We start from the raw sequence: 20,636 nt of genomic DNA, 5'->3' as shown, positions 1-20,636 counted from the left end.
CTCATATTGTGACTAAATGAATAATTCTCATTTAGTATGAGGGAGGTATACAGCTAGGGGTTGTCTCCATCTACTGCCCAGAACAGGCAGTCATATGATTTGTTTAGCTCACTTTTCAGTTCCTTTCTTGCCTCATCCAGGATCAGACCAATTTTTCAGCTATTCCTCTTCAGCATTTTCTCTCAGAACTTAATTCTCCCCCTACTCATCATTTGCTCACTTCTTTCTTGCCTCTGTTGACTTCTCTTCCTCCGCTTTAAAATGGGATGAGTGAGGAAAGGTGACAGCAAAGCTGATAAAAAATAGCACATGTTCATACAGCCAGAGGCTTCTAAAGGTTATTGAGCAGGCACTGATGAGCCCCCAGATGAGAGGTACCTGTCGGAACCGTGGGGTGAAAACCCAGCTGGACAGGCTCCAGCTGGAGCGTCTCCCTTCTCAGCCTTGCCACTGTGGAGACCCATCAGTCATCCTCCGACTTGCATCTGCGACTCGAGCTATTTAGCAGGAGCACACATTTCCTCAGCAGTGTAAACACACAACAGATCAGGCTCGAGGCGTGGATACTGTACTATACTATGCATTTATTATACATAAATCAGGACAAAGAAAAACATGGCCTCTCTCCTTGTCGTTCTTCTCGGAGAGAGAAAAACTAAAGCAATACAGAGTGGATGTTCCACTCATGGGACTCCAGCAATCTGTGCTGAAATATAAACAGACATGTGACATGTAACAACCCCACATATCTGCAGCAAGGGTGGAATGGAATTCCCAACAGTACCAGGGTGAGTAACGTCCAGAACAAGAGGCAGACACGAACAGGACTTCAATTTCGCAATTGATAAAATCACCCAGGAGTGATGCAACAATCTACTAAGTCATAGTGAATCTCTTTTCTCGTCATCTCATCTCAAGGCCGAAGGTCCAGTAGTAGATCACTGACTGCCGTATTGTATAAACATTGCAGAATGGGCTAAAACCATGAGTCGTGTGTGTGTCAGGTTGTGATTATGTGGAATCTCAAATGGTCTCTTCTTTGGTTAACAGTTAATAAAGTTTGAGGGAATTTCCTTGCAACTTACGTCACACTCCCTGTCTCCCAGAAGCAGGAGCAAGCTGAGCTAGCTGGTGAGGAAATTAAAAGTTCCAGAATTTTATTCTGTGGAACGTTTGGACACATCTGCTTCAGAAGCAAAATAGGATGAGCTCTAGAAGTGGGGGCACTAAAGGGTTCCAGGACAGCTTCTGCAGAGGATGTTTGGCACCTTCCCCCTCAGAAAGAGATGAAGTCCTGAGGGGCTGGGGACTTCCCTGCTCCCTTCTCCCCATGCTCCCGGCATGAAGCAGGTAGATTTGGAAAGAACCGATTGTTTTCTGCCTAGAGAGCTGCATCTTTGACTCCAAAGCCCTGAGGGGGCAACAGGGGAGTGTTTCCAAGGTCAATAAATTTTATAAAATGCCCAACAGGGATCCTACTGGGCTTTAGGATGTAGCCTTGAGGACCACTGGAGCCTTCTGCACCATCTGAACTATGTGAGATTATAGTCAGTGCTTTTTTTTTTGGCTCAAAGGTATGCACTACCAGCACCTTTTTTTCCCTAGAAGAAAAGCACTGATTATAGTAATTGTAATGTTGTTATTAATGCTAGTTATTGTGTGCTGCTTTGAGCTCTATATCATTGGAAAAGCAGAATGCAAATATTAAAATCAAAGATAGATCTGGCACTTTAACGTTATACTTTCACTATACTTTGTGCTGTGAAAGGTCTCTACAAAAGGAATCAATATCCTTCATTAGGACATACTTTGGACAAATATTCAAAGGACTTGGGAGACTGTTTGTTGGATTCTTTTCACTGAAAGAAACCACCATGTATTTATGCAGAGAAGACTGGTTTTTCCAGTCACTGCAAAAAAGGTTAAATGCAAAATTGAACATACATTCAGAGTTCCCACTCTGGCTGTCTACAGTTGTTCTGCAAGTCGAATCACATGCAGGATTTGCATTGTTTTCACTGAGAAAAATAATTTTATCAGCAATTTCTTTCTGAGTTGCAAGCCACTGTACTGGTCCCATTTCAGCAATTCTCAGCTTCTGCCATGCATCTATAATGACATTACTATGACAGCATTCATGTAGAAATTCAGCAAAAGCAAGGACAGTATGCTGAAAACAGACTTCTTGGGAATATACAACAAGGATTGTAGCAGGTATGTGTTGCATTAGTGGAGAAAGAGCCCAGTTTCTACCTGCACCTGTTAACAAAAGTAAAACCCACAAACTGTTAAATACAACCTTTTGGAGCAAGCAAAGTTCATTGTTAAGTGCCTTTAAAAATAGCATTCGTTTACTTGAACTTACAAAGCAGAAAGATTTGTTTTAAAATACACTTGTCTAATATATACAAAATACTAAACATATAGAAACTACACCATATACATTAATACCAGGAGGGTTTGTTTGTTAATATCCGACCTGCTCCTGCTTTTTGTAGAGAAAATGGAAGCCAGTAGTTGATAACATGTTACTGTCTGCCATCCCTCAAACTATATATATTCCGTAAATTTGGGAATTCATTATTTTCCCAATCCTAATCATAAATGTTTCATCCCTGAGCCTCCCAAATATTTGCTACAGTATTTGCCAACAAGTGCCAGACATGTATTTCAGTCCTATGCACACTAGCGGGGGGGGGAGTGCACCGCCCCCAGCAGCGCGATCCCGGTGGGGTGCCATTGCGGCTGCTGCCCCTCCTGCACACCACGCCCCCAGGACTCACGCCACGCCCCCAGGACTCACACCACGCCCCTACAGGCAGTGCACCACGCCCATGGGACGCATGCCAGCCCCGCCCCTGCCTGCTCTCCGCCCCCTGGTGCCAGAGCATGAAGCTCTGCCACTGCCTATGCATATCAACTCAGAATTGAGTTCCGTTGCCCTCCGGTTAAATCCTAACCTTACTCACATATTAAAGAGTAAGTCACAATGAAGCTTACTTTGCTACTTCAATAAACATGGCTTTGTTACCTGAATAGCACTGGACTGGAAATAACTAGTTGTGAAATATCTGCCAGGCTACAATACACATATGATCACTTACATCTAACTTAGTGGGTTACAAGTTGTGTATGCCTGGTTCAAAAACTTGTTCAATGACTTTAAAGCTAACATGATCCAAAGTAGATATTCAAAAATGAATGCAATACTGTGGTGAATATCATGGAATTAATATTCCACCTTTCTATGTCATTGGTTGTAAACTAGTTTTATTGGTGAAACAATTTAATTAGAAGTTGGAGAGCCATGCTGCCTGAAAGTCGAGTTACTGTAGATTCTGGCATATATGGCGACTTTTGAACCCCAGAAAATATCCAAAGCCTTATATGCCGGGTATGGTTGTGGCAGGTGGCGATGGCTGCGCGGGAGGCAGCCAGGCAGCGGCTGCGGGTTCGAGAAAAGAACCGGCGGCGACTCTTCCCACCCACCCCGTTCCAAGCCCTTGCCCTCTCGCTCACTCGCCCTGCCACCATGGGGACCGCTGGATAGCAGGCAGCTATCCCGAAGCAGCAGCAACTGCAGCCTCCCCTTCCCGCGGTGAGGTGGTGCGTGGCTTCAGCTGGGGCTCCAAGGAGCTGGGCATCCCCATAATTGCCAGAACTACCAGCCGGTAAGCACAGCCCGCCGCTTTGCTGGATGGCCGATTAGGGCTCGCTCACCTCGCCTCAGGCTGCTGCTAGTTGGCTGCAGGCGGGGGTATAATAATAATAATAATAATAATTTATTATTTATACCCCGCCCATCTGGCTGGGTTTCCCCAGCCACTCTGGGCGGCTTCCAAAAGAATATTAAAATACTATGATACATCAAACATTAAAAGCTTCCCTAAACAGGGCTGCCTTCAGATGTCTTATACAGTGAGTATATCCCAAACTCTAGATTTTAACAGGAAAAGTTGGGGGTCGTCTAATACGCCCAGTCGCCTAAAACGCCGGAATCTACAGTACTACTTCTCCCAAATGTTCTAATCTTCTATTTCCCTCTGTACTGGATGCAAGGGAATGACGGCAAAGGAAAGGTCAACACATAAAACCTCCGTCAGCTTTCCCTTCTACCCTCCCCTTGAGGGAAGATGCCAAGGAAGAAGAAAAGGCTCTCTTCAAGCAAGAAAATTTGTCATCTCATATACACTCAAGAGCTTTGTCTCTCCCTCAAACTGCTTACAGAAGTACATCAGCTTTGCAACCCGTGTAGTCACAACAAAACAAAACACATACACCATCCTTCACACAAAGTGCACACTTGCATATTATTTTAGTGTAGGAAAATTGGCATGTGTGAGAGTGATTGAGTCTAAGGAAACGAAGTGTTTCTTTAAAAAAAAAAAAAAGCCTTATGGCTTTCTCTGAGGAAAGACAAAAACTTACCATACTTCCTCTTGTAATACAGTAGAGCAGCAACCATGCATACTATCAGAAATAAGGAAGCAAGTAGGCAACAAATAATTATGTAATTGCCTACAAAATCTGTTGAGGCTAGAAGAGAAAAAGAATTGTCAGTTGCATAAGAAACCAGTTGTGAATAACCTTATAAAGCAAAGGCCTAGTATATAAAAAAAGCTAAAATTGGCTTTTCTACATCCACAAAAGCTCTTTTAAGAAGTACTGTATTTTTCGCTCCATAAGACACACTTTTTCCCTCCTAAAAAGCAAGGGAAAATGTGTGTGCGTCTTATGGAGCGAATGCAGGGGGCTTTAAAGAATGCGCGACTCCTGTGGGCTTTTCTACAAGGTGGGAGAAGGGACTGATGCAGGCAGTCAGTCTCTTCTCCCTCAGGGAAAAGCCCCCAAGAGCCGCGCACCCACTAAAGAGCGCACAGCTTTTGCGGCCTTTTTTACGAGGTGGGAGAAGGGACTGATGCAGCCAGTCAGTCCCTTCTCCCTCCTCAGGGAAAAGCCCCCAAGAGCCACACACACACTCCACGTGGCTTGTAAAGGGAGCACTGAGCAGAGCCTGGGATGCATACAGGCTCTGCTCAGCGCTCCCTTTAAATAATATTTTTTTTCTTGAGTTCCCCCTCTAGAAACTAGGTGCGCCTTATGGAGCGAAAAATACAGTAACTCAGTTGGACATCACTAATAAAAGTTAGAAAGTAAACTGTGGAAGCAATGTTCTAAGGCTTAACAAAGGCAGGAACAGATAACTTCCTCTAAGAGATACATTTGAGGGGAAGATCACTGGAGAAAGAAGAGATTTGGCCAAGGTTAAAAAAACAAGTCCCTCTTCCTTCCACGGCTTCATCTATTCCAACTTTTCCTTCATATTCCCCCTCTGCCTCTTTCGTCCTTCTGATAAAGGCCAACCACTACACCAGCTTACTGTTGCCTACACTGAAGTGAAATTCAGCAGGTTTTAGCTAACCATCTGTAGGTTCTTCAGTACACAGCTCCTGATGCTCAGCATGTCTTGGGCAATGACCTTCGCATAGTGGAAAACGAGGAATTAGCTGGAAGATTTAAAATAAACCCACAATGCAGCTAAATTATGTGCTCACAAAAATATTCTTTTTATTTTTCTTAACAACCTTGTTTCCCTGATTGGTCCCTCCAAATTCTTATCGTAGTACATAAAATAAAATTCAAATCTGAAACTAAGGACTGTATCCAAAGGCTCTGACTAAAGTAATCTTCCTCCAGCTGAGGAAGGGGACCTTTGGATACAACCCAGTATTTCCTAAAAATATTTGTTTTCTTTTTCAAACTTGACACAAAAAGGCTTAGCACAGTATAATCCTATACATGTTTACTCAGAAGTCAATCACATTATATTCAGTGTGACTTACTTCAAGTGTGACTTACTGGTCATAGTAATCCTAATATCTGAACTGTGCTGTTGGTGGGGGGGGGAGGGGTCTAGGATTCATTGTCACCAGTAGCAGGGGATTGCATGACAAATGCCACAGGTAGTTTGAATCCTAAATCCCCTCTCCAAAAGCATATTATTGTTTCAAAATAAAAAAAATGGGATTGGGTCTCTCTTAAACAAACATGTATTTGCATATAACGTACAGTTAGCCCTTTAATATGGAATAAGGTCTGAAAACACGTTTTATTAGATTTAAGCAGTAGTATGAGAAAGTACATGCAGAACGATAATTAGAAACAGTGTCTAGAACTCACAATAGATTTGTTTTTTCCTTTTAAACTGAAGTTAGATTTTACCTCTTTAAAGGTTCTGTTGCTTTGATCAGTCAACAATATTTTTTCAGAAATTCTAGTATCATTCCCCTAATCCAAAGAAAAAAACAAGATAAAAATTATATGCCTAATTATTACGTACAGCTTCAAAAAACCAAATACATATTTGTACAGAGCCCTTTGGATTCTTCTTCTTTTTGCTTTGTAAAATTCTTGACTATGTTCCTTAAAAGCAGTAAATTTGCACTAATGCTTGTTACTCTCTTCACCTACCTTGGTAACCACGATATGATCATACAGGTCACCTGATGGATCAGGCTCATGAAGGCGGATTACATATTTGGAACAAAAGGGACTTGCTGTAAAGTTCACTACCACTTCTGACTTCTTGTGGCATACTGTTATATTTGGGGCCCATAAGCTTCCTGTGAAATAGAGAAGTGTCTGTTAAAATCTTATGCCAAAATAATTTCTATTGAAATTTCAGTAGTCCTTAAAGTAGGGTTATCCTACATGGTGGTGGCCTTCCTATGTTGTTGGACACCCAACTCCCATGAGGCCCAGCCATCGTGGCCAATGATCAGCAATGAGGAAAGCTGTAGCACAGCATCTGAAAGATGACATAATGGCCACTCAGCCATAAAAAGCAGGCGCACAATTGCTGCTAAGGCACCATACCCAATCAGCACTAAACATAAAAAAACCTACATGTTCAGTTAAAGAACTGATGTACTGTAGCACTGATGTTTCAAGCACTTTACTTCATGTTGTCAACCACCTTGCAGAGGTATTGGGGTGGAAAGGTGGGAAGCACCTGTTTTGAATAATGATCAAATAGCCCTGAGCCACTCCTCCCACCACTACTGCATTCTGCTTTCCACATATTGTATCCCAGGGATAGCCTAACTACTGTAATTGATGCTCTGGTAACTACTAGGTTAAATTGCTCTCTCCCCCCTTGCTTGAACAAGACGTCTTTGTTGGATACAACCCATTACAGTGGTACCTCAGTTTACATACGCTTCAGGTTACAGACTCCGCTAACCCAGAAATAGTACCTTGGGTTAAGAACTTTGCTTCAGGATGAGAACAGAATTCGTGCTCCAGTGGCGCGGTGGCAGCTGGAGGCCCCATTAGCTAAAGTGGTGCTTCAGGTTAAGAACAGTTTCAGGTTAAGAACGGACCTCCGGAACGAATTAAGTACGAAACCAGAGGTACCACTGTATTTGAAACCCTCTTTATTTGGAATGAAAATACTTTTCAACATCACTAATGATTAGTTTGCACTTACCTTTCTCTATGCAGGTTTTACAGTATTTTAACACACTGTCTTTACAACCTGAATTTAAATAAAGAGTTTTTATAATTAGAAACTGGGCAAACTTTTTATATCAAGATACAGCATATTAACTGAAGAATCTCATTTGCACAAAATCTTTTCAGAATGGAACCTAAATGCCAAATACTAAACTGTTGGTTCACCTGGAAAACAGATATTAAGGAATCCTATCATGGCAACTGGGATGCAGGTGGCGCTGTGGTCTAAACCACAGAGCCTAGGGCTTGCCGATCAGGTTGGCGGTTCGAATCCCCGTGCCGGGGTGAGCTCCCATTGTTCAATCCCAGCTCCTGCCCACCTAGCAGTTCGAAAGCACGTCAAAGTGCAAGTAGATAAATAGGTACCACTCCGGTGGGGAGATAAACGGCATTTCCGTGCGCAGCTCTGCTTTGCCAGAAGCGGCTTAGTCATGCTGGCCACATGACCCGGAAGCTGTCTACCGGCTCCCTCGGCCAATAAAGCGAGATGAGCATGCAACCCCAGAGTCGTCCACGACTGGACCTAATGGTCAGGGGTACCTTTACCATTACCTGTCATAGCAACTGCAGTAGCTTTAACAGAATGTTACAATTGCTTTGTAGCTCAATGAGCTTTGTCAGTAAAAGAATTCTCATATCACTCTGTTTAAGGTTGTGTGTAATTGTAGTAGTGAAAAGGGGGAAGCACTGTAGCTAAGTAGCAGAACACCTACTTTGCAGAAGCACCAATTCAAGCTCCTGGCATCTCTAAGCAGGGCTGGGTAAGGCTCTTGTTTGATACTGCTGAGCTGCTGCCAGTTAACATAGAGAGCACGGCACTAGATGGCCCAGTTGTCTGCTTGGTATAAGGCAGTTTCCTATTTTCCTTTTCTTTTAAAATGTTTCAGTCTCCCAATCTTGAAATAAATATATTTTCAATGGTTAGGCTCACTTTAGTTAACAAAATATTTTAAAATGTCAGAGAAAGGATCGTTTTACACATTACACAGCTGGGTTTGCCATCACATGGATAATTAGCAGCATGCCTTGGCTGATCTCATAAATTGGATAATTCATGTATTTATTATGCATCCATGTTGGTTGCATTTACACATTGCATTGGAGCCAGAAAAGCTTCCTGTGTCAGAGAAAACTTAGCTGGATCCATTACTTTTTCAAAGGGGGGTGTGTGCGCGCAACACACACACATATATATCATATTCATGAATGAAAATATTATGATTTGGATAAACTGAAAACAGTTTATGGTTCTCCTTTTAATAGCTGTTCGTTTAATTTGAAGATAGACTGAAAAGCCCATCAAACTAAACTTACAGCAGGTATTTTCATGTGAAAATATTTAAGACCACATTTGTTCAATTACCTGGAGAAAATCGTTTTATGTGTTTTTTAGGAGGATCAAGACCTGGATTTGGTGGTGGTAGGTTGAAAACTTCAATGTGGTATTCATTATTTTCATCTACTGGAAATCCAATATAGTAGAACTGCCACTGAAATAAGACAAGTTTGAAGATCATAATATATTCATATTTGAGCATATTTTTGGAACAAAATTGAAGATGCTAGAACAAGGGTCGGCAAGGTTTACCTCGCCTGGGCCGGATCGTGCACACAGCCACAATTTCCAGCGTCTGCGTCTGTGCAGACGCAATTTTCAGCATCTGAGCATGCGCAGACGCGATTTCTGGCACCACGGAAGTGAGTCCCCACACCACGCTGTGCTGCTTTAGCGCAGTGTGCGGGGACTCTCCAAGCAGGCAGCTCGATTTGGGGGAGGCTCGTGGGTTGGTTAAATGACCCCCGTGGGCCACTTGTGGCCCATGGGCCTTAGGTTGCCTACACCTGTGCTAGAACATAAGCAAAACAAAAATGAATGCAGCTTTCTTTCTCCATTTTCCACAAGTGACAATGTACCCAAATGAAGTAACGAACCAGACATTCTCCTGGTAGTATAGGAAGGCTTAGTGCAACTGGAGCTAAAATGAAGCATCAGGATGGACAATATGTTTGAGCATCTCTTTTTTTTTTTTTAATGATATTTATTAAGCATTTTAAAGTTACAGAAAAAACAAAGAAACAAAGAAGAAGAAAAAACAAGGGAAAAGCAAACAGCAGTCAAACCATACAAATCAATAAAAAAAAAACAAAGACAAAACACATCAAAATCCAAAAAACAAAAGTAAACCACAAACAATTAAAAACAGATCCAATATTCCCAAATCCTTAACTGTGCTTGCCTTATTTCATCGACCTCCTCACACCTCCCTTTTTTGTATTCCAGTTATTAATTACAACAGCAAATCCTTCCCATTTTTCATAGTATTCTGTCATTAAATTACCATAATCTATTTTAACCTTATCTTACTATAAAAGACCCTAGAACTTAAATCTTATTTATACCACTTTCTCATAACCATAACATATTCTTGCATAGTTCTTTTTAACATTTCTGCTAAAGCCAAATAGTTTCGTTCCAACATTTTTCTAATACTCATTAATTTTACAAAACAATCCTAAATAGAAATTTTTTAAAAACTTTCTTCCAATCTTCATCCAACGTCTCTTCCTCCTGGTCCTGGGTTTTGTCAGTCCTTTCTGTCCCATCCATCTAGTTCATTAACCTGGTAATCTTATGTCCAAGGCCCTTAAGTCTCTTCCATGTCCCTTCCGCAGATCTTCTTCATATTATTACCTGTACTTTACTTTGTCTCCTGGTCCTTTCACTCGTGGAAACTCCAACTTGACAGTATTTTTGTCCCTTCTCAACAGATCAGCCCCTTTTCCATAATCCACACTGAACTCCATGTGGTATTTAAAAGCATGTTTCAAAGTCCCTCCAAAGTTGAGAGCCCCCACAACCCCAAACTCCTCACGGCCCATTGCCAGACTTGAAAAGTCAAGACATCCCTGCATAGGGGGGTCTATCCAGCCCCCCCATCTCCAAGCCCAACAAAACTCTATCTCTCCAAATCTGGCCTTTTCCAAGTTCATTTGTCAAATCCAACAACTCATGTTCCTGCTGGGCCACAGCTCCCTCCATCTCTGCCACCCGAGGTCCAACAACGATCTCCTCCCTCATCTGATCTGTCAGAGCACACTCCTGAGTTGATTCCTGGGTGGGTTCTATATAGATACCCACTACCTGTCCAAAATTTCTAATCGCAACAGTCATCAAATCCGTCTTCTCATGTAACTGTTCCAATAAAGCACTTGTCTTACAGAAAGCACGCACCAGAGCCTCTGAATACATTGTTATGCAAGGTCAGAAGTCTGTTCCCACGATCTTAATCAATATGTTTGAGCATCTCAATAGGAGATGGTCACTTGATTGTGTCACGGTATTTTGGGGAGCCCAAAGCTTAGTTTGGGGGCATACCCCCCGTTACTTATTCATTCATAAGTACATTAGCAATTATTGGAATGGTTCCAGCATGTTTGAAATGTCTTGTGCCGAAATGAAGGGATGGATCAGATAAGACTGTAAGCCATTTAATCAGGATGCAACAATCAGCAGTCACAAACAGCAGAGTACTTAAGCGTATAAGGATGCACACTTTTGTTTTATAAAATGAGGAGCATTTTCCTTATCTGTCTGAATGCCCAAGTTAAACAACTGCAAATTTCATCTCACCTGGATGGGAAAATACCAAAATTACAGGGGCAGAAGACTGGTTGCTTAAATCAGAAAAAGATGCTTTGGCCATCTTGATATTGTAAAAAAAAAAAAAAAGGAGAGCTGCTACTTAGAACTGATGAAAACACAATTCACACACATATACATACACTTTTCAGAATGAGATTTTGCGGCCTTACATAATACCAGTTTCTTGTCTGGCTTACAATTGGCCCAACTCATTTCTGCAGACTGATCAGGATATAACAAACAGGAGCACCAGCTATATCAACCAGAAGCTTCGAAAGGGTTCCCAGGAATATATTTGGATACATCAGTATTCATTGGTATACTATTCTTATCCTCCCTGCCTCCTTCCTACAGTGGGATAAAGCTGCTGCAAGGAGGATGGGAATCAAAGAAAATCATCCACAACAAAACACAATCTTCTGGCTTAAACAAAATCACAAAATCCAAAGTGTGACCTATCCTATGCAGTAGTCCAATAACATATTTGGACAACCCCGCCATTATTGAACTCCACCCTTTTTTATAAATAATAAATAAAAATAAATAATGTCAGATCTCAAGCTAGCCACTGCAAAGTAACCTCGACATGTATGTTGTTGTTGTTGTTCCATCAGACCAGTAAGTCAGTGGATCGTCAACACTAACAAACCAAAAGTAAAATTTTAAAATATAAGCCACAGAAGCATCAGCCATATGTTGGGGTGTGGGTTTGGCTGAACTTTTAAGTACCAAACAGATAAATGGATGATAACCAACTAAGTCAGGAGTTAGCAAACTTTTTCAGCAGGGGGCCAGTCCACTGTGCCTCAGACCTCGTGGGGGGCCAGACTATTTTTTTTGGGGGGGGGATGAACACATTCCTATGCCCCACAAATAACCCAGAGATGCATTTTAAATAAAAGGACACATTCTACTCATGTAAAAACACACTGATTCCTGAACCGTCCTGGATTGAGGCTGGATTGAGAAGGCGACTGGGCCCCATCCGGCCCCCGGGTCTTTGTTTGCCTACCCATGAACTAAGCCATACTCACAGAAGGCTTAAGTCCATTGATTTAAATGAGACTACCAGGAGCATGGCTAACATTGTATGTCAACCATCATGCCTGTACGTGCTCTTAGAGGATAGCTATCTGAACCATATGGACAGATTTGCTAAAATGTGTTAAGATTCTGTGCTTCAGTGCAGGGAGTTGTGCTGCAATAGCCTTCAAGCTTCTTTCATTCCTGCAATCTTGTAAAAGTTTGCAGTGTTTGATTCTCTGCCTGTTCCATAACCATATTGGTTTGCGGGCTCTTATCTAGCTTTCTGGCTGTAAATCCTTAGATAAATTAAATTGAATTCACATTCTTCCCCATTTCCCCACAGCAGCACAATACAAAATCATTTTCTTACTTTTTCACCACTGAGCATGGTTTGGTTTTGAAACCTTTCTGTGTAATCACATCTAATACAGCTTCGACTTCCTTCCTTCTGCAAACATATCTTGGAGGCTTTCAGGAATATAATGCTGCCTGGAAAGAGAACAAACAAACAAAAAACTCGCATTATCTTATTTGTGTTTGAAGTGATATAGAAATACTAGTTGTTTACTAGGCATTGCTCTGGAATTCTAAGACACCCCCCCCCCCGGAAAAAAAAATCTGAGGTTTTGAAATCAGCAATTAAAATCACTGCAGTGGGAATGCTGACCTATTAAACAATTTTGGAATGAAATATATGAAAAAAATCAAAAAGATGTTTTAAACATATTTCAGTAAAAAACCGGAGGCATTCCTTTTAGGTATAATCACAAATGATATTCCTGACAATCAAAGGAAAGTATTCCTTTATGCAACGACAGCTGCCAGGATGCAATGAAAGAATGGCAAATTAAATTTTGTGAATATATAAATCTGGCAAGCATTCATAACAGAACAATCGGACCAGAAATTATTAAAAGAATGGGGATGTGCTAAAGAGTATATGAAAAAACACTGTTCTGGAGTAAGCATATTGGTATGTAATGAATGATGCTTTGCAGGGTTAAAGAAAAAGAAATTTGGTGTAAAAAGTATAAAGATAGAAGTAATCTACATTAGAAACAACAATTTAGAAAGAGTAAAATTTTTGAGGTCCTAGAACAAAGGAAGGAAGTCAATATGTGTATATTGTTTATATTGTGTATATGTGTATAGAATGAAGATATGGTTTTATTTGTAGATGTGTGCTTTTTTGTTTTCTTTCTTTCATGTTCTGTTTTTCTTTCTTGTTTGTATAGTTTTATTTTGGAATCAAAGTTTGTAATTTTTGTTGTAATTTTGCATTGAAAATAAAATTTATTAAAAAAAAATTAAAAATCACTGCAGTTTTGAAAGATTCAGTCTACTGTCTTGATTCAAAGTGGCACCCAGTTGTCTCCAAACAGACAAAAACCTCTTTCTTAATCTCAGGAACCATTATGCAAATTCTGGTTACAGCAAACAAGCAAGTATATATTAATGTCCAAAATCAGGGGTGGGGCACTGGCTCTTTAGATATTGTTTGCCTCCCAACTATCATCAGTTTCAGCCCAGCATGGGCAATAGTCAAGGATGATGGGAGTTATGGTTCAGCCAACATTCCAACCCCTGCTCCAAGTAAATATGCAGTTAGTGCCTCTCCAAATCCACATAAAGCTGCTTCACAGAGTGACATATCTGCCCACCATTATGTTTAGTTCCAGTTTCTACCATGTGTAACTGTATGCTTTAAATGGTGGTAAACATGTGTATGCCAGTTGTGTGTTCACAAAGGACATAAAAGGATTTTTGTATGTGCTTATCAGCTAGATGCCAGGGAACGGAGGAGGAAGAGAGCAGGGAAATAAGGAACTGGGGTGTGAGTTTAAGATTTCAACACCCACCCACACTAAAGCATTAATCTAAGATAAATAATCAAATCAGTATTATGCAAAACAAGGCTAGGGGAAAGTGACCTTGTTGTGGTCAATCCTTCTCTTTTTCATACTGTATGTGTGATTATTTCTCACATATCTGATCAGTTTTACTGGGTTTTCCCACACAGGTTTACAGTTAAATAATTAAGTGAACTTAGATATACACACCAGGCATACACGTACAGTCAAACCTCAGATCCTGAATGCCTCCATTTTGGAAAGTTTTGGCTCCCAAACACCGAAAACTCAGAAGTAAATGCCCCAGTTTTCAAACTTTTTTAAGAAGCCAAACGTCCAACGCAGCTTCTGCTTGAGTGCAGAAAACTCCTGCAAGCAATCGGAAGCTGTGCCTCGATTGTCGAACATTTCGGAAGCCAAACAGGCTTTCGGAATGGATTACGTTCAACAACCGAGGTTTGACCATACTCCCCATTTTAGGGGAAAGGCTGTGGCTCAGTGGTACAGCACCTGTCTTGCATCACAAGGTCCTAGGCTCAATCCCCATTATCTCCAGGTAGGGAAAGTCCCACCTGAAAACAAGGAGAGCCATTGCCAGCATGGACAGTACTGGGCTAGGTGGACCCAATGGTCTGATTCAGTAATAGGCAGCTTCTTATGTTCCTAAGTGATAGGTGATGGTGAAATTGCTGTGTGATTAGGAATGCAAAGAAAGCACCAACCGCAGAGGCTCTTAAAGCACACTACATATTTTCTTTTGTTGCATTGCATTTATGTAAGTGGAAACAACCTTACTCTGAATATTCCTCCTCCCCACCAAACTGAAATGGAGCCCCTGGTTCTATTGCTAGCAGAAGTCAGAGCTGAAAGGGCCAAATCAAAGCAGAATGGACTGGTACTCATGATGTATGTAAACATATGTTACACTTCAAACTTGAGTGCAAGATTTGGTGTGGGCTACAATATCCATTCTGAAGGAAATCAGCCCTGAGTGATCACTGGAAAGACAGATCCTGAAGCTGAGGCTCCAATACTTTGGCCACCTCATGAGAAGAGAAGACTCCCTGGAAAAGACCCTGGTGTTGGGAAAGATTGAAGGCACAAGGAGAAGGGGACAACAGAGGACAAGATGGTTGGACAGTGTTCTTGAAGCTACTAACATGAGTTTAACCAAACTGTGGGAGGCAGTGGACGATAGGAGTGCCTGGCATGCTCTGGTCCATGGGGTCATGAAAAGTCGGACACGACTAAACAACAACAAGACTAAAAAAGACGGCCTCTATCCAATTTTATAAATGAATAAGAGTTTATAAAGTATGAGTTTCATAATCAGTCTGTTGCACTAACTACGAGACCTACCGTCTACACCAAGGCTCCAGGTTATATTAAAGTTGCACTTTCCCCGCCTCTCAATGATCTTTGCATCGAGGCCAGAAATATCTGATGGTACAAATTCGTGCTCCTTCAGCAGCTCAATAGAAGGCCCTTGGAAAGACAAAGAATCAGAGATCAGTGCAACCTAAAGGATTACCTATTTTAAAATAAACATTGCTATATCCAGACAGTCGTCCAGAATCTTTAATAGTTAGTATCACTTAGCATGCAGGATTCATAGTAATGGCCAGGACCCAGAAAAAGACATAACATCAAAACATGGAATATCATGAAATTATTTTCCAGCTAATGGCTGTTGTGGGTAAAATTCAGGTGTGTAAGCAAAACAAAAGCAACTTGTCCAGTGGCACGGGAGCGCACATATTCTGCTGACTACTACCTTTTCTTATGGATTTACCCCCACGCACAAATCTAAGTGGCAGGAATAATTTTAAAGGAAAGCAGTGAATGAAACAATATGAATATATAAAGTGCCAAATCACTGCACTGTTCAACTGTTTTCACTGCTTTTCTGTGCTGGCTATGACACTGTAGGTGATTACGAGAATTTGGTGGGCTCACTGGCTTCCAGAGCAGGCTTTCTAGTTAAATTCTGGAATTTTAAACCGTGACATAATGATCTGGACTGAATAATACGAAAGTGAGGGTAGCAAGAACGCCATCATTACTACTCCACAACCATCTATGTGTAGTGCCTTCCAATTGTGGGAATATATATATAATTTAGCAGAGTTTAAACGATCCCCTGTTTGAGTTTATGCAGCGACAAGCGGGTTGCTAACTCATTTGAGTCCTATCAATAATTATACCTTCCTGGTTGATAATCCCTTTCTGTCCCTCTTAAAGAAAACACACATGAATCTGAATCATACTAACACAAACTACTATCAGATTCATTCAGGTTTACAGAGTTGTTCCTGAAGGCAGGCTTAGGTTACATAACAGATAAACTATATACAGTGGTACCTCGGGTTAAGAACTTAATTCGTTCTGAAGGCCCGTTCTTAACCTGAAACTGTTCTTAACTGATCTTAAAGCTACCACTTTAGCTAATGGGGCCTCCTGCTGCCACTGCACCACTGGAGCACGATTTCTGTTCTCATCCTGAAGCAAAGTTCTTAACCCAAGGTACTACTTCTGGGTTAGCGCTGTAACCTGAAGTGTCTGTAACCTGAAGCATCTGTAACCCGAGGTACCACTGTACTAGATAATAGTGAGTCATGAGAAGACTGCATCCGAGCAGTTACCAGTTAACACTCCTAGCAGCAACCGACCAACCAACTGACAAAACTGCCTGCCACATAGAGGCAATTAGTCCTCTCAGAATGTTGGACTTGACTGACAGCTTTATATCCCACACCAATTCAATGGATAACATTGTTAAATGCTATGATTGTCTCTTTCAATGGATGCTGGGTGGCCATCTGTCTGGCTTTCTTTAGCTTTGATTCCTGCACTGCAGGGGCTTGGACTAAATGACCCTTGGGATACTTTGCAACTCTAAAATGACATTATTTACTACAAATTATATCAATCAGTGTTAGTGGCCCTTCACCCTCTCCATAAGTGCCCTCTGGCTGTATGACAACACAGTAAAAAAGAAAGTAAGAAATGCTTCACATTATGAACATTAATTAAATTTAACTTTAATTAGTAAGATTTTAATTAAATTAAGCTATTTATAAATTTTTGAAATTTTGCCCAGCTCTGCTTTGATGCAGAATTTTACTTTTTAATTGCATGTGTCAAGAAGTTCTTCTAAACCTCCCATTGATATATTTATTAAAGCATTCACATTAGCAAACAGAAGGCAAATTCTTTCAGAGCATAAAATTCTATGCAGTGGTAGAAAAGAACACTAAAGCATAATTATTCTGTTTGGGAACAACCAGGGATGAAATGCCACTTAATTCATCCCAAGAAACAGCACAAACCAAGATCAGGTTGAATGGAAATACTGCATAATTGCTTCTGATAAGTTGTTCTCCGAGAGTTGTGTGTGCCAGACAGTAACTGAGGTAGTTGGGTAGGAAATGGCTTGTGCCTAACACATAAAATGTAACTCTGCCAAAAGGCCCCTTATTAGTTTCTCCTCTAGGTTTTTAGAAAACTCTCAGCTTCTTTAAGTCAGTATAAATGGTGAAAATCTTCCATAGGGATGCAGCTTTGCTGAAGAAGTTACACTGGGTCTGGTTAACAGCAACACATTTCCAATCACCATTCTAACATGCATTGCCACCAGAAGCAGGGCCTGAATCCTTGCTGACTGTTGACTAGGGTAGGGACTTCCTCTATCTGAATGTTTTCCCTGGATTTGAATGATCTCTTTACATAAAAAAACCAAGAGCCCCTAAACTGAACACATGATCCAATTCTGATACATTTATTTCAAATGTTAAGTTTATGTCCTTGGATTTTAATTACAGACCCTAACAGTGCTCCCCTCCACCCCATTTATTATCCTTCCCCCCACCCCCAGTCCCTGACGGATAATCAGATAGATTAGAGTCCAGCACTCCATCTATTACACCACTGACTCATGAATCACCTGCCCTTTAATCACAATTAAAACTAAAGATTATTTTTGAGACATTAAAGGAAAAACTCAGTCATAATCTAATACACAGAAGTTACCACTCACTACTGAAAAGATATTTTGATTTTCAGTATTTGTTGCGGAAATAAAAAAGTCTTTAAAAAAACAACCTGAAGTACATTCTTAACTTGCAATTTTGATAACAATTGATCAAAATTGGCCATAAACAATTGATCTATAGGTTAAATCTTGCAGCAATATCAACATACAATAGGATTGCACTGATAAAATCTTAAAATACATGTTTTATTTATACATACCATTTTCTTCGTAACACTCAATGGACTGTAATAAAAAGAAAGTCAGGATTAAAAGAAAATAAGATTTATTATTATTATTATTATTATTATTATTATTATTCCCTGCCACGGTTTACAGATAAAAATAAGAGCAGTTAAAAACATAGGAGGAAACAATTAAAAAACAAACTGATATAATTAAAACAGCACGGCACCACCCATTTCATTAAAAACAGTCAGTTCCCATAAATCTGTCAGAAAAAGAAATCTTCAGCAGCCAGAAAAATAACAAGGAGGAAGCCAGTCTAACATCTACAGGGAGGGAGTTCCAAAGTCGGGAAGCAGTCACTGAGAAGTAAAGCAAAAAAACCCCCAAAATGCTACTTTGTCCTAATAAAATAAAATTCCAGTTGTATAGACGCATGAATTTCACATGGAAATGTGGATTTTATGAAGCTAACAATCACCCCTCCTACAAAGCCCTCACTACTGGGATTAAAAAAAATGTATTTAGCAAACAATGATCACAACCAAAGTGTGTTGGCATCCGTCTGTCCTGGGAGACAATGGAAAAGTGCACTTCAGGGGTAAAGTAGGAATTAATAAATCCAAGGATTTTGAAAATAAGTACTGACACAGGTTCAGCATTCATTCTTCACCTCAAGATCTCCCAATACTAAACTACTTTTGGGGCCCAGTATCACTAGCCACAACGATTCTGGGGAGAAATCTGCCACTTTTGGGATTTCTAGCTAACTGGACTCAATGCTTTTGTTGACATACAGAGTGGCACTCACCTCCACATCAGAAAGTCCTACATTGTCCTTCCTACAGAGTTTAAATGCAGGGATTGCTGAGCTTGTATTACCATTTTAAAAAGAAATCCGATACTCTAACCTAACCAATTAAACTTTTAGTTGACTATCCATCTACTTAAAACATTTCAGCCGTATATTTCACTCCTAATTATTATTTTTAAGAGAAATGGTTTAATTTATTCCTTGCATTTACAGTCTGTACATCATCAAATAGTGGATGGATTACAAAGATAAAACATTTAAAGTTAAAGGTACAATTAAAACCTTTAAATAAAGACCACAAAAACGATCGGTATCGGCGTGAGGCAGCAGCACAAAACTGCAGGGCACAAAAATGCACAGCGATATGAGTTTGTTTACACACATCCCCGTGTCTGTAATCAAGATGTTGGAGTCCAGAAGATGAGGTCCCAGGTTTAGTTCCCGCCAGGTCGGTCCGGTAAAAACTCTGGACTGAAAGAAACCCCAAGCGCCCTTCCCGCTGCAAGCAATGCTAGTTGGACCGGTAGTCTGACTCTCGTCTGAAAGCGTCTTCGCATGATGCTTCGCATGATGGTCCTACTGGTACCCCAGAGTTTCGAAAAAGGGACCACTGTGAGCGCGGCGCCCCACAGTCACCTTTGACTGGACTTAGCCGTCCAGGGGTCCTTTACCTTTTTACCTTTTCTACCGCATTAGTGTTACTCCTAACATTTAGGTACCGAGGGATTCGCACGATCTCCGCTCTCTGGGAAAAGCAGACTCGGTAGCACACGACCCTGCTGCGCGGCGCGAACATTTCGCTCCCATCCCTGCTACCGTTTCGAAAAAGAGGTTGCAACCTTGGGTAGACAAGAGCTAAGTTATTACAGGCAGAAACCCGACAGGGGCTGCGCTGCAGGCTTCCCCGAGATGCCTCACGCGGGGAGGGCGGCAGCTGCAACCCGCAGCGCGTGGCGGAGAAAGAATAAAGGGGCTTTGAAGCCCCGCTCACCGGCCGAGCTTCTCCCTCAGAACTGCCAAAGTTCAGCCCCACGCTCAGCAACAGCCACACAGCCGCGTTCATGCTCTTTCGCGTCTGCGCCTCCGCCTCCCTGTTCGCTTGCTGGCTTCCCTTCCTGGCCGCCTTCCCGCCATTTATAACTTGCCTCCCCTCGCCCCCGCCCCTCACCGGCCTCCGGTCAGCCGGCAACTAGTTGCTTCAAGGCAGCCAGTAGCCAGCACTTCAGCGCCTTCGGTAGCAGCCCTCTCTCCCACCTTCCTGCAGGGCTCGAGGCCCCGAGTTCATGAAAACCAAGCGACCGAGATTTGTTTGTTGCAGTTGCTCGGTCTTTGAGAGGCGAGCAGCAAAGAGCCAGTTTTTCTTTCTCTCTTTTTAAGTGTCTGATCTGCCGTCATTGGTCAGCAACTCCAAGGTGCCCAGGGGTCCCTTCGCTCCAATAAAATATTTGAGGGGGCCGCCCCTCCCCCCAGTTGATGCCCATTGCCAGGGCCGGATTTAGGTTTGATGAGGCCCTAAGCTACTGAAGGTAATGGGGCTCTTTACATGTCCTGCTGTCCTTTGTCAACAACAAA

General features: G+C 41.5%; 1 protein-coding gene across 2 annotated transcripts; it reads right to left on the bottom strand.

Annotated features, from left to right (window-relative positions):
• Nucleotides 1–564: 564 nt before the first annotated feature.
• Nucleotides 565–20,211, bottom strand: IL17RB (interleukin 17 receptor B). 2 transcript variants are annotated; one of them, XM_080996813.1, is made up of 11 exons: nucleotides 20,056–20,211; nucleotides 18,286–18,310; nucleotides 15,394–15,519; nucleotides 12,555–12,673; nucleotides 8,879–9,005; nucleotides 7,490–7,537; nucleotides 6,472–6,623; nucleotides 6,223–6,288; nucleotides 5,423–5,507; nucleotides 4,429–4,536; nucleotides 565–2,259 (listed from the first exon to the last, which is right to left on the bottom strand). In XM_080996813.1, the coding sequence occupies exons 1-11, from the start codon at nucleotides 20,125–20,127 to the stop codon at nucleotides 1,748–1,750; spliced, it is 1,440 nt and encodes a 479-aa protein (XP_080852939.1). In that variant the 5' UTR covers nucleotides 20,128–20,211; the 3' UTR covers nucleotides 565–1,747. The 2 variants fall into 2 exon arrangements, with proteins under 2 accessions (XP_080852939.1, XP_080852940.1); XM_080996814.1 differs by lacking the exons at nucleotides 18,286–18,310; nucleotides 20,056–20,211 and adding an exon at nucleotides 16,601–16,673.
• Nucleotides 20,212–20,636: the final 425 nt, after the last annotated feature.

This window comes from Podarcis pityusensis, assembly GCF_964106645.2.
Source record: "Podarcis pityusensis genome assembly, chromosome: 2".
NCBI classification, from domain to species: domain Eukaryota; kingdom Metazoa; phylum Chordata; class Lepidosauria; order Squamata; family Lacertidae; genus Podarcis; species Podarcis pityusensis.
Note: the sequence above shows the minus strand (reverse complement) of the source record. Positions and strands in the feature narration are given on the sequence as shown.

Excerpts from the sequence above, each read along its gene's own strand:
- IL17RB (XM_080996813.1), bottom strand. The coding sequence starts at position 20,127 with ATGAACGCGGCTGTGTGGCTGTTGCTGAGCGTGGGGCTGAACTTTGGC. Across the intron at positions 9,006-12,554 it reads CCATGCTCAGTGGTGAAAAA|TGGCAGTTCTACTATATTGG; the intron begins GTAAGAAAATGA and ends GTCTTATTTCAG. Across the intron at positions 6,289-6,471 it reads ATCATATCGTGGTTACCAAG|GGGAATGATACTAGAATTTC; the intron begins GTAGGTGAAGAG and ends TCTTTGGATTAG.